General features: G+C 57.7%; 2 protein-coding genes across 2 annotated transcripts; one reads left to right on the forward strand and one right to left on the reverse strand.

Annotated features, from left to right (window-relative positions):
* Nucleotides 1-1,131: 1,131 nt before the first annotated feature.
* On the reverse strand, nucleotides 1,132-3,300 carry MARCKSL1 (MARCKS like 1). The gene is made up of 2 exons (XM_062634094.1): nucleotides 2,785-3,300; nucleotides 1,132-2,343 (listed from the first exon to the last, which is right to left on the reverse strand). Exons 1-2 carry the CDS (start codon nucleotides 3,283-3,285, stop codon nucleotides 1,810-1,812), a joined length of 1,035 nt encoding a protein of 344 aa, XP_062490078.1. The 5' UTR covers nucleotides 3,286-3,300; the 3' UTR covers nucleotides 1,132-1,809.
* A 4,768-nt stretch (nucleotides 3,301-8,068) lies between these two features.
* On the forward strand, nucleotides 8,069-9,882 carry LOC134171644 (uncharacterized). Its single transcript, XM_062634073.1, has 3 exons — nucleotides 8,069-8,126; nucleotides 8,744-8,844; nucleotides 9,343-9,882. The coding sequence occupies exons 1-3, from the start codon at nucleotides 8,084-8,086 to the stop codon at nucleotides 9,880-9,882; spliced, it is 684 nt and encodes a 227-aa protein (XP_062490057.1). The 5' UTR covers nucleotides 8,069-8,083.
* The last annotated feature ends 2,638 nt before the right edge of the window (nucleotides 9,883-12,520 follow it).

Raw genomic sequence — 12,520 nt, forward strand, 5'->3', positions numbered from 1 at the left:
TGCTGTCGGCAAAACAAACCTCCGTATGGCACAGTTGACTTCCCTTGCTGGAATACTGCTCTAGGAAACACTGTTACCCCTTCACCACAGCAGACAATTGAAATCTTCTCATCCTTGAACAAAACCAAGTGCCCCATTGAGGTGACCCCTGCCCAGCTCATGCTCCCTGATGTGCATCCACAGCCCTCTTCTAACCAGTGTCTCCCAAAATGGCTGCCAGGCTGCCGCACTGGAGTGGGCTGAGCCCTGCATCCCACTGGGGCTCACTGCAGCTCCATCTCCCACCACAGACCCCCAGCGATCCTGGAAATCAGTTGCAGACCTGTGAGTACATTTAAAATACCCATTTTTTTGCCCCTCCAGATAACTAGGGATGAACATCAGGCTGCATTTGGAATCAGGTCACTTGCTTTAGCTGTTGATAGCAGGATGTGATATGTAAACCCAAGAGTTTGGCTATTTCCAGCTACTCCAGGGCTACAGAAGGCAGTCCTCACCCCAGGCCCCACCATCCCATTGGGCAAATAAGGGTCCTTGCCCTTCTCTTATCTCTTTTGCCAGCCCAAATACCAGGAGTTAGGAATTAGGAGCAGGCCATTAAATGGAGGGGCTGCTGCTGCAGCTCTAAGGTGAGGCCACAGCCCTCAAGGTCTGTACTACTGCCTGCTTGGGAAACATCACCTCTGTCCCTATGCAGATCAATGGGACAAGAGATAATAACACCCATTTTCTCTTTGCAAGTAAATCTCTGCTCCCAGCGCATGGCTCTTGTACTCCAAGCTGTCTTCAGGGAAGAGGAGTTAATCATAGTCTAAAGAATATTTAGAATTAAAGAAACCAAGCTTAAAATGGGAATTTCACACAGGAGCCCTCCTGGGCTCCTCTTTACGAGGAAAGGCTTTTTCCTTCTGCCCTACCAGATCCCAAAGAATACAGGTACAGAACAGCCAGTTCAACCCTGGGCCCAAAGCAGTGACAAGAGGCTTGTGTGAGAAAGTCCCTTGTGGCTGCAGCTCTACATCTGCTGCAAGTCAATTAATGGGGCTGGAGTGATTAAATGCAGCAGCTGGTGAACTAAATAAGCAACTGGGACCATCCTCAGCCAGGACAAGGAGGAGTCGAGCTCACCCATGAAGGGGTCACCATTTATTCCTTTCAAATGTTACAAGAAAGCCCATACAGCTTTTTTTTTTTTTCTTCTTTTTAGAAAATTGCAAATCAAGTGTTTTGGCCGTTAAAAAAAAAAAGTAATTATTTACAGAGAACCCCAACGTGCTTCACAGTTTACAGCTGCAGGTCCCTGCCAGCCCACCCCACACCCCTACAGTAGAATTAAACACAGGGGACTTACAAGCTTTGTGGTTTTAAGCCAAGTGTAAGCCATTATAAAAACCTAACAAGGTTAGCTCTTAACCCGTTGATTTCTAGGGGAAAAAAAAAAAAAAAAAAACACAAAATACTTTCATTTAAAGTCAGAACCAGGAATGTAAACCTGAAAGAGAGAAGAAAAAGGATCCACTGAACAGTTTAGGCTTCGAGGACTGCCAGGAGCCAGCAGCGATCACAAACTGTAAATTCCAGTTACGTCCAGGATAATCTCTCTCCACCATCGTGAAGGATTCCGGTAGAACTACTCCAAGCTGCAGTGGCGCTGGTGGGAATCCAAACCAGGTCTCTAACGGAGATGGGAAAGAATCACCCTGGGAGGGGGTTGGTTTTGGAAAGCCGCGTCAGTTTGGGTGGGACGGAGGTGTGGGGGAAGGCAGTGAGTCCGTGACACTCCCGGGGTTGGGACATTCCAAGCGGGATCTACTCCACCTCCTGCTCCGCCGCGGTTGCTGTAGGCTCAGGCCCCGCAGGTTTTGAGGGTTCCCCTGGCTCGGCTGTGGCCCCGGGGAGCTCCCCTGGCTGCTGCTGCTTTTCCTCCCCGCTTCCCCCGGGCTCGGTGCCCGCCGCGGGTCCGCCCCGCGCCGCCGCTTCGCCGGGGGCAGCCGGGAGCTCCGTCCCGGCGGCCGCGCTGCCTGCGCTCTCCCCGGCCTGGCCTTGCTCCTCCGAGGGAGTGGAGCCCGCGGAGTCCCCGGCTTCCTTCTTGTTCCTCCTGAAGGAGATCCCGCTCAGCTTGAGTGATTTCTTGAACGAGAACTTCTTCTTCTTCTTGGGGGTGTCCCGGGGGGCGGCCGCAGCCCCGTCGGGCTGAGCATCCCCCGCCTCGGCGGGGGGAACAGGCTCGATGGCGTCCCCGCTGCACTCGAGGGCCTCGGACGAGCCGTTCCCTTTCGGGACCGCCGCTTCACCGCCCGTCCGGGCCGTCGTGTCGCCGTTCACCCTCAAATGGCCGTTTTCCTGCGGGGGGGGGGGGGGGGGGGGAGAGGGAGTAGAGAACCGCATCAAGCACGGCGGGGACCCGGCAGCACCGCACCCCGCACACACACTCCCTCTCCGCCACAGCCCCGCACCCCGCCGGGCACCTGGAGCCAGAAGGGGAAGCCAGGACGCACTCACCGGACACGGGGCGCGGGTGTCAATGCGCTGCCACCGGGCGGCGCCCGCGCTTCACGCCCCGTCCCAGGGCGAGGCGCCGGGCAGGTCCCCACCCGCTACCGGGAGGGAGCCGGGGCCGCGGCGCGGGAGAAGCCACATCGCTTGGTACCCGCCGGGCAGGAGGGGCCCCCCGGGGCCGTCACCGCCGCCCTTTCCCCGCTGAGCGGCCGCCGTGGCCGCCTTTGTCTGCGCGCCCGCCCGCCCCGGGGGGGTCTCCGGGGTCCTCCCCCACTGGGTACCTACCTGCCCGTTTGCCTTGCCCGGCTCGGTGGAGGCGGCGTGGCCGGCCGGTGGGGCGCTGCCCCCCGCCTTGGAGCCCTGGCTGCCCATGGTGCGGCACGTCGGGCTGACCGCGCCGCAGCGGCCGAGCGGCACCGAGAGAGAGTGAAGAAGCCCCCAGCCGCCCCGGTAATAAGGAGCGGGGTGGGGGCGGGACGATGACGAGCCCGCCCCGGGGGCGGGGGACGGGGACGGGGATGCAGCCGCCGCTCCGTCGGGAACGAGCTGGCGGATTGCCGCTGTGCGACCCCAGGGGACGGGACAGTCCCTGTGGGACGGGGCTGGTGCAAGGCGCTCGGCAAAGGGAGCGGGCGGTGTTCCCCATGGCCGCGACACCCCTGGGGTGTTCCTCACCCCATCCTGGTCAGCCCTGGGGTGCCTCTGTCCCCAGCCCTGACATTTCTGGGGTGCTCCTCCATCCATCCCTGTCATGCCCAGTCCCGGCAACCCTAGGGTGCTGCTCATCCTGACGCTGACACCCCTGGGATTCCTCTGCTGCCAGCCCTGACACCCCTGGGGTGCTGCTCCCCAAATCCCAGTCACCCATAGGAGGGTGCCATGATGTCACTCATCCAACTCCGATCACCCCCAGGACAGTGTCCTGGTGCAGCTTGCCTCAGCCTTGTCATCCCGGGGTACCACTTACCCTGAGGTACTGCTCACCCCAGTCCCATCAGATCCTAATGGGTCTTGCTACAGGGGACAGGTTGTGGTATGGCTCACACCTCAGCTCCCCCCTTGCAGTGAACCCCGACATGCAGACCATTAGGGTGTTTTTTCACCTCTGGGTCTTTCTCCTCTCTGCTTTCCTGGAAAAGGAGAGTTCAGGAGAAAAGAAAATGGAACTAAACCAAAGTGGACACTAACACTGGCAAAGGGCCTGCAGCTTCCCATGTGCCATAGCCACTGGCCACAGCCTTGCTGCTGTCTGGAACCAGCAGTGACCATGGGATACTCACTCATGGGGGTCCCTTCCCACCCAGGCACAGCTGATTTCACTGGGGGGGGTCCCCAAATCAAAACCCTTTTGTGCTTGTCCAAGCCACTGGTGCTCCCTGGCTAGCCACATCCTACCAGAGCTGTAGCTCCCAAGTGCCAGGTCCTGAGCCCCACAGCCCCAGTGCCATCAAGGCACCATGCATCCCATTACTCCCAGCCCTGCCATGGGGTAGGCAGGACCCCAGCACCCACCGAGTCTGTGCAGCATCAAGGCCATCATCTCCTTGGGGAAAACAATGTGGTGCTGTCTGTGTTCCATGAACAAGGTCATGTTTTGTCTCTGTCCTCCCTCCTCCCCTCAACACACATCATCTCACCCTCGTTAGAGCAAGATTTCTCTGTTAATTAAACCAGGCAGCATTTTCCTTATTGACTTTCAGTTGCCATTCAGTTGGCCATCAGCAAGATGGAGCTGCCCAAGCAGCCGGCAGGGCTGCAGAGGAGCCACAGAGGACGTGCCCTGTTTGGAAGCAAGTGCTTTGCTGTTTGCTTTGGGAAGATAAATGGTCCAAGAAAGTGTATTGGATCAGTCAGTAAATACACTTTGTCTTCTGCCACTTGTTCCTGGGGGTGAGCTCCAGGCCAATGTTCCCAAACATTACCTGCTGGGGAGCAAAACCCAGCAGAGCCACAGCTCTTTCCTCTACCCCACCAGCTCTCTGGTGGCGTCTGGGCTTTTCTTCCCACTCTCTGGGAGTGACTTTCTGTCTTTCTGCTAAGGTTCATTCTGTCCTGGTTCTTTGCAGCAATGCAAGGAGTCCTCATGCTGCTGTCCCATCCCACCCCACCCCAGTGCATCCTGTCCCAACCTGTCCATCCCATCCCACCCCACCATGCTGCCCCACCACTGCACCAAGACATCTGGCATCCGGAGAGATCACCAGCTTTCACCCACCCAAGTCTGTCCATCCATGTTACAACCCCAAGACCCTCCTGCACCGTCCCCACTGCAGGTACTGGAGCTGGGGGCTCTGGGGGTGAAGCCTTTGGGGTGCCAGTGGCAGCCCTAGTGCTCCTTGCTGGAAGGATGTTTTCTTCAGTGATGGGCTGGATGAGTGACTGAGCTTCCTTATTTGAGAGGAGATCTATGGGGCTGGGGCCTCCCATCCACCAGCCCTTTGCAGAGCCCAGGTCTCTTCCATGTTTTGCTGGAGGGGAGAAAACACTTCATACCCACTGCTCCCTGCCACAGCAATCGGTGGGCAGCACTGAAGTGAGGGCAGGCAGATGCGATGGCTCTAAAGGGCAAACTTCAGCATGATCAGTCAAGATGCAGACTTGCTGGGGCGGTGGTGGCCCCTGTCCCCATCTGAAGTGATGCAGGAAACCTCACCCATGGTTTTCTTGTGGCTTTTATCTCAAAGGAATCCCCAGTTGCCACATCTTTTTATCCCAGCTTTTAATTAAAACCCTCTTCTGCAGCACTGTGTAAGGGCTGTGTTTATAAATAGAGACCTTCCCCTATGCATTCCCAAGTGTTTCTCCCCTTCCGAGCCCTGACTCTGCTACAGATGTCTATCCTGCCATGCCAGCGGCAGCAGCACCAGGAGGGCTCAGTGGCCAAGCCCCAGAGCTCTGCAGAGTGAGCATGTTTCTCCGGACAGACCCGGTTGTTCCAGCTCTGAACCTGGGAAGAGGCTGTTTTCCTCTTCTGTGTGTCGCAGGGATGTTGATGGCACAGCACATGCTGTGGCAACACCATAAACCAAAAACCACCCCAAACCCATACAGTGGAAGAGCCACCTCTTGCCATGGGGTCTATCACATGCAGTTTGGGCTGGTCCATCCCCAGGTGCTGTACAGGGGACTGGAGCAGGGCAGAGGATGCTCCGTGTGGGATCTCCACAGGCTCCCAAGGCTGTGGCTGATGGGGAAGTGATGGTGCTTTGCAGGGTGCAGCGGACGGGCAGATTAGGGCTCTGTCTGCTCCTCTAGCAGATGGGTGGGCAGACAAATCTGTCTGCCCTGCTCCTACCTGAAAGACCCCCAAGATCCAAGATCTTTGTGGATATTATTTTCCACTTCCCAGACCTACTTAGCCTGTGTGCTCATTAGTAATTTAGTAGGTGTTAAGGGCTGAAAGACTGCAGCAAACACAGCCCCTGTCCCATGGGGTTGGGTCTGCAGCCTCCTGCCCCTTGCCCTGCCCCTGGCACCTATCGTATCCCCCAGCCCTTAACAAAGAATTAATGCAATTATTTTTTCATGTATCTAGAGCCATTCTCAAGCCTCTGATCATCTGCTTGAGGGTTTTAACTGAGTAAGCAGGGCCCCAGCCAGGGCAACCTGTGGTGCTGAGAATAAAGCAGAGGGATTTCCATATTGATTTACAAATAGCAAAGGAATTAGCTAATTAGATCTCTCCGGGGAGAGAATTCCAGCAGGGACAGTGCAGGGCAGGGCTGTGCTCTATGCAGGGATGGATGCTAATGGTTTCTGCCAACATGGCAGCTCTGGCATGGGAACAGCCCTGGGAAACAACCCTCACATAAACATAGTACACGCTGCTGAGGGTCTGCCTCTGCCTGTGCTGCCCTTGATGGGATGGGTGAAGGGGCTGGGGGGCTGTAAGTGCCAGGTGAGGGGGATTTCTGCAGCAGATGAGGGTTGATGGGGCCGGGCAGGCAGGAGGAAGAGTGTGGCTGTGGGGGTGCCCAAGGGGTCTTCCCAGTCCTTCAACTAAGCAGAAGTCGGTTGTTGCTGAACCCACTCATGGCTTTGCTGTCACTCGGGTTGGCTTCTGAGTCGGTGCCAAGTGGTGCTCTGATACTGGCCCCAGGAAAAAGCATCCTGGACGCAAGCAAGGGTCTGCCTGGGACATCACCAGGGGTCTTGCTGCTGCCTGCACAAAGGTGGTGCCACACCCAGGGTCCCATAATCCTTCCTGCGCTGGGAAAGGCTCCAGCCCGGTGCTGACTTCCCCTAGAAACACATGAAAGGGCCGTTCTTGTGCTTGCCAGAGCCCCGGCAGTTTTGGTGTGAAGATCCCATGGCAACCGGCGCCTTGTGTAACCGTGTTTGCTATTTCTGGGCTTGCCTTTCCCTCCAGTACCATCCTCCCACATCCCACCCCATGGGACCAACCCCTGCTTCCACCCCAGGACTCTTCTCCTCCAGTTACCCCCTTCCCTCCTCGCACCGGGCAGGAAGCGGTTGGCAGCTGGAGTCATGGCAGAGGAAAGAGAGCAATCACCTTGGGCTCTTTATGTCAGCGACCTTTGCCCCTTCTGCTGGGCCAGCAGCTGGAGCACTTGCAAAAAAAGCCAAGCTGAAAACCTGAACCCCTCCAAGCTCATCAGCAGGAGCTGGGCTCTGCTGCCCTGGGCCCACAGCCCCCTTTGCCCCAAGGACACTGGTGGGATGTGAGGCATGGGCAGGAGGAGTTTCTGGGAATCAACACCCTGCGAGGAGCCCCTACATCCCCATTCCCACCCCACTGGTCTCTTGGCTGTTCCTGGGAGAACAGGAACCCAACACAATCCCTCGCCCAGGCGGGATGCTCATCCCACATGCCTTATCTCCTGCATCCCACCGCAGGCTGCATTTCGGTGCTGATAAAGGGCTCCTTGACCCTGAGCAAGCCGGTTCGGCTGTGTTAGGAGAGCAGGGTGGCTGTGAGTGGGTGTCCAGAGAGCAAAGAGGCTGCAGCATCCAGCTGGCACCAGAGATGGTAGGGTGGATGGGTGCTCTGCTCCCTCCCGCCCTGGCCGGGGCTGCTGATAGGGTCCCTGGTTGGGTACTTAGCAGGGACTGTGTTTCAGAGCCTCCTTCCTCAACAAAAGGGAAGTTTATAACAGTAACAAAAGCACTGCTCAGTCCAATTGGAGCTTTTCCCTTCCTGTTTCCTCTGTAGCTGCCTGTGGAGGTGCATGGGACCTGTCTGCATGCCACAGCTGGGGCACCCAGTGGGAAGCAAGCCGTAGAGCACGTGTGTTTTGGGGATTGCCACAGTGCTCAGTGCTCCCTGAGCCCGGCTGTGCTGTGGTGAACATGTCTGGGCCCTTCCCTGATCTCAAAGAGTACAACCCTGGGTGAGACTCAGGTTTCCTTGGGGCTGCAGAGGTGGGTGCATGGCAGGGGGGACACAGCAAAGTCAGTGCGAGTCCAGTGAGCTTCTCATATGTGCACAGCCACAATGCTGATCCCAAGGACATACCCTAGCAACGGGGCACGGCCAACCCATCGTGGTGACCCCCAGCCCATTGTGGTAACCCCCAGCTCATCGTGGTAACCCCCATCCTGTCATGGTGACCCCCAGCTCATTATGGTAACCCCCATCCCATCATGGTGGCCCCCAGCTCATCACAGTAACCCTCATACCATCCTGGTAACCCCCATCCCATCATGGTGATCCCAAGCCCATCCTGGTGGCCCCCAGCCTATCCTGGTGACCCCTCTTGCCCAAGTTCCAGGGCCGGTGGCATCCAACCAAACACATCATGGGGCAGACATGCTGGCAAACCCAGGCCAGAGGCTCAGTGCTGAGATGCTCTGGGGCAGCTGGGGATGTGTGGGCCTCTTTCTCCCAGCAAGTCAATGTGTCCTTTTGTTGCGCTGCTGGATTTTGATGCCTGCGAGCGGGGAGAGACAATACGTCGCATTGTTCCCTTTCAGCAACATCTGACCAGCCCAGGCAGAGAGAAGAGGCCAGTGTGTGCAGAGGACAGCATGGGGGAAGGGACTGGGATGAATGGACAGGCAGCAGGAAGGACACACAGACACCCAGCCTGGATGGAGGAATGGGGAGAGCCACAGGGGTGGAGGGGGGAATGGGGGAGATGGGAGGGTTGGTGTCATTTTTTGGTATCCAAACAGGGATATACAAACTCCAGCCCCACTCATCTTAATGGATCATTAACGTTAAAGCCTCATTAGGAACCTGTGTTGATGCCATTAACCCTTTCATTGCTGCTCCTTCTACCAGGAGATCCTGCCTGTATACTGAGGCTGTGCCACCAGGAGTACCTGTCACTCCCAGTAAATCCTGGGGTGCCAGGAAAAGCCTCTTCCCAAGTTCCCATGCAGGTGAGATGGGGCAGGGGCTCAGTCCCCACAGGGTGGGATGTGGGGTGGGAGCTGGGAGCAGAACTCAGCAGGGAATGATGCAGAATTGGGATTGTCTGCAACTTTCCATCAGAAATCCCCTCCCTCATCCCCTGCTGTCCCTGAATTGCTTAATTGTCAGGAACAGAATTCCCCTCTACCTTGGAGCAAAACCGAAAGTGGCCCCTGAGCTGGGCTGGGTGGGAGCCCGATGGTCAGGCAGCCCAGACACCCGGGTGATGATGGGCTCAAAGGGCTGCTCCATGCCCCAGCCTGGTGCTAAGGTTCTCGGGGAGCACTTTGCCTTCCAGGAATGCTGGTTCCACTCTCTGCCTCCCAAGAGCTGGTGGGATGCTCTGGTGGGGGCACATGGGCTGGAGTCAGCTGTTGCTCTCTAAACCCCCACCCCTGAGCTCGCTCAGTGCTAGCAAACCTCTGGCATGGGGCGGTCCTCACTGCAATGTACTCATCATACTTCAGTGGCGTGCAGCAGAGCAGTGGTGCCCTCCCCACCCCCATCGCTTGCGGCTGCTCCAGAAGATGCATTTGACCCAGACTTGCACGGCCGTAGCCATGGCAACGGCTGCGGGATGCGAGATGCGGGTGACTGCGGATGCAGGGATGCGCGGTGATGGGCCCTGTGTTGCTGCTGGTGTGCCCCATGACTGGGTTGCACCCAGGTCTGTCTTCACGCCAGGTCTGGATTCACCTCATTCCCAGTCCACAGTGCACCAGCATGTTCATGCTGCATTGCACATGTGTGTGCAAGCACGGACATGGGCACTGGTGGGGATGACAGTGCCAAGGGGAGCAGCACGGCAGGGAGAGGCGGGGCAGCTGGAGACGGAGCCACTCACCCCTTTATCAGGGCTGGGCTGCCATAAAGCCAGCGCTGTTTGCATTGGTGGGGCTGCGCTGGCGTTACTGGCCCGACTCTGCTTTGTCTCCATGTTAACTTTTAACTGCGACAGCTTCTCCTTTTCAGCCTCACCAAGAGCCTGTGAGAGCCCCAGCATCTGACAGCCCTTGTGGGGGGCTGCATTATCTCCCAGGAGGGTGCATGTGTCCTCCCTGACTGCTTCCTGCCTGTTGGCAGCAGGATGGGCACTGGCCTGGCTTCTTTGATGCCAGTGTGTGATGGCTGGAGTTGGTGAGGGCATTAAGATCATCGCAGCCCCAGGGAGCCGCAGCCACAACACCTTGTCGTGGCCTCAGCTGCTGCCTGCCCCAGCCCTGTCAGTGCTGTGGTGCTGGGTTTGGCAGCAAAGCAGCTCAGCTGGAGCAGAGCCTCGGGTGCTGGAGTGACCCACTAACCCTGTCCTCCTGAAAAATGCATGACACGCAGGCAGCTGCCTGCAGAGGCTTGCACATGCACGTTGTGCTCATGTGCGGGCACAGTTTTGGCACTGCACCATGTGCCAGGGTTGGGCAGCAGTGGCACCTCTGGATGCACTCTGTGCCTCCTGACCATATCCCGGGGTATCTGCAGGGGTTCGGGGGCTCTGGGCTCCCTTTGGAACTCCCTTTGTGCTGGTGTTGGATGCCCTGCCTGTCCCCAGCAGTGCTGAGGGCATGGGCAGCTTTTCCTCAAGGTGCGGTGCATCCCTTCTGCTCAGCTCTGCTGTTGCTGCCAGCCTGCTGTAATGCTGTGGTGGTGCAAAGTCCACCCAGCACATGGCACCAGTCAGGGCTGGGGCTTGCTTTGAGCTCCCTTTTGGGCTCCAAGGACATCCCAAAGAGCAGTCCCTGCTCTGGACAATTGGGTCCCACTGGAGAAACAAGAGGGTGACCAGGGAAGGCAAAGTGGGTGCAGGATGACCCCATCCCTGCTGCCATCACAGCCCTGACCTCGTTTCTCTCCAGCTTCTCCAGGCCTTTAACACAGCCCGGCCAGATGGCTGGGAGCCAGGGGCGACATCAGCTCAGCCCCATCATGGGGACATAGACCCTGCTTCCCTCAGTTAGTGGCAGCCCAAGGCCTCAGTGTGTGCCATGTGTCCCTGCCCCAGTGTGGCCTTCACCGTGGTGCCAGTGCCCCAGTGGGATGGATACATCCCTGCTGCCCTGGCAGGGGTAACGGATTGTTCTGGCATGCAGCTGATTTAATCTCGGTCCCATTTGCAGAGCTGATCTGGTGGCTGCAACACCCCCATAACGACACTGAGCTGCATCTGACCATGGGCACCCCAAGCCTGCGCTGCACTCAGGCCTTCAGCATAGGATTTACAAGATTAAGGTTTTGCCTTTTTTTAGTATTTTTGTGGTTGCAATCCTGTTTTAAGAAGAAAGAAACCGCAGAAGCCAACAGCAGCACAAGCTGTGAGGCCAAATTGACTAAACTAGTGTGAGATGGAACAGCTTCATCCCTTGCTCAGCCCACAGCCCAGAGAGGAGCTCACTCCTGCCTGGATCCAGCCACGCCATGTTTCCCATCCTCTTCCCTCCCTGCAGCAGAGCCCAGTGCTGCTCTTCCTGCCCCTGCTGCTGCCCATGGGGCTTCTTCACCCCCAAAGGGCTGTGTCTGGATCCTGAAGAATGGAGGAAATCCCAGTGGGGGAGTTTTCCCAAGCCTGTCTGGAAATCCTTGCAGCTTCCTCAGGACTCTCAGCCCTTGGTGTAGGGCAACAAAGTTGAGAAAGAGCGTGAATCACCCACAGGGAGCTCCACGTCCCTCGTCCCATCGTGAGCACATGGACGCGGGAATGTGGGTGCACGGCTGTCTGTGCACGTGCAGACACTGACACCCATGTATGCACATGCAGGTGCATCACACACACCATTGTGCCACCCACCATCCAGGCCCTGCTCAACCCAGCCAGGTGGCAGAGGAGGAATCAGTCTCTCAGCTCCACTGACTAATTAACATGAATTAACACTGAGTAATTAACCTCCCTGCTCTTTAGAACTGGGTGCTGCAGTGCTGTCAGCAGCCAAAGCACCACAGCCACACTCTGCCCTGTGTCCCCATCCCTGTCCCCATCCTGCAGCCCTCTCGAAGCAGCCGGCAGTGATAATGAGATTGTTTCCTAATCCACTTATTCCTGGCTGGCACAGGGCTGCCAACAGCCTGCTTCCAACGCCTGCTGTGCAGTGAACCTCCCCTATCCCCTCTGTCCCCTGGGATGTCCCCAGCTGCACTGGAAATGGAGGGGGAAAACCCTGGTCGGTCTTGGCCAGGCAGCTGTGGGGCAGGGAGGGATGAAACGTGAGGGCCATCACCCTTGCAGCGCTGGGTGAAGCTGTCGGGGCGGTGACGCTGCAGCAGGGTGGCCCTGGGGAGCAGTGGTGATGAGCAAACCTTGCGTCACCCGGAAGGGAGATAAGGAGCCCTTCCCTATCCTCAGCCTGAGGGGTGCCTGGGGGGGGACAGCAGGGGCTGTGGTATGGAGCGGGGACACAGATCCCTCCAGGAGGAAGGAAAAGGAATCTTTTTTGCCTCCCTCTTTGCTCATGCTCCATTGTGGCTGCCTGGGTCATGGAGGTGCCTGTGCAGGTCCCATCCTGCCGATGCTCCCTGCCCCCCCCCCCCGGGGCTGCTGCTGCAGGCTGCGGCTCCTGCGCACTTGACCGGTTTGGGTGAAACCCTCGGGATCAGTGTGGGAATGGCCTGACCTCAGAGGGACTGCGGCACGGAGCAGGGCCGGCCCTGCCGAGCTGT

The sequence above is a fragment of the Pezoporus occidentalis genome, unplaced genomic scaffold (genome assembly GCF_034315485.1).
Source record: "Pezoporus occidentalis ecotype Australia unplaced genomic scaffold, CSIRO_AGI_Poc_V1 ctg412, whole genome shotgun sequence".
Lineage (NCBI taxonomy): Eukaryota > Metazoa > Chordata > Aves > Psittaciformes > Psittacidae > Pezoporus > Pezoporus occidentalis.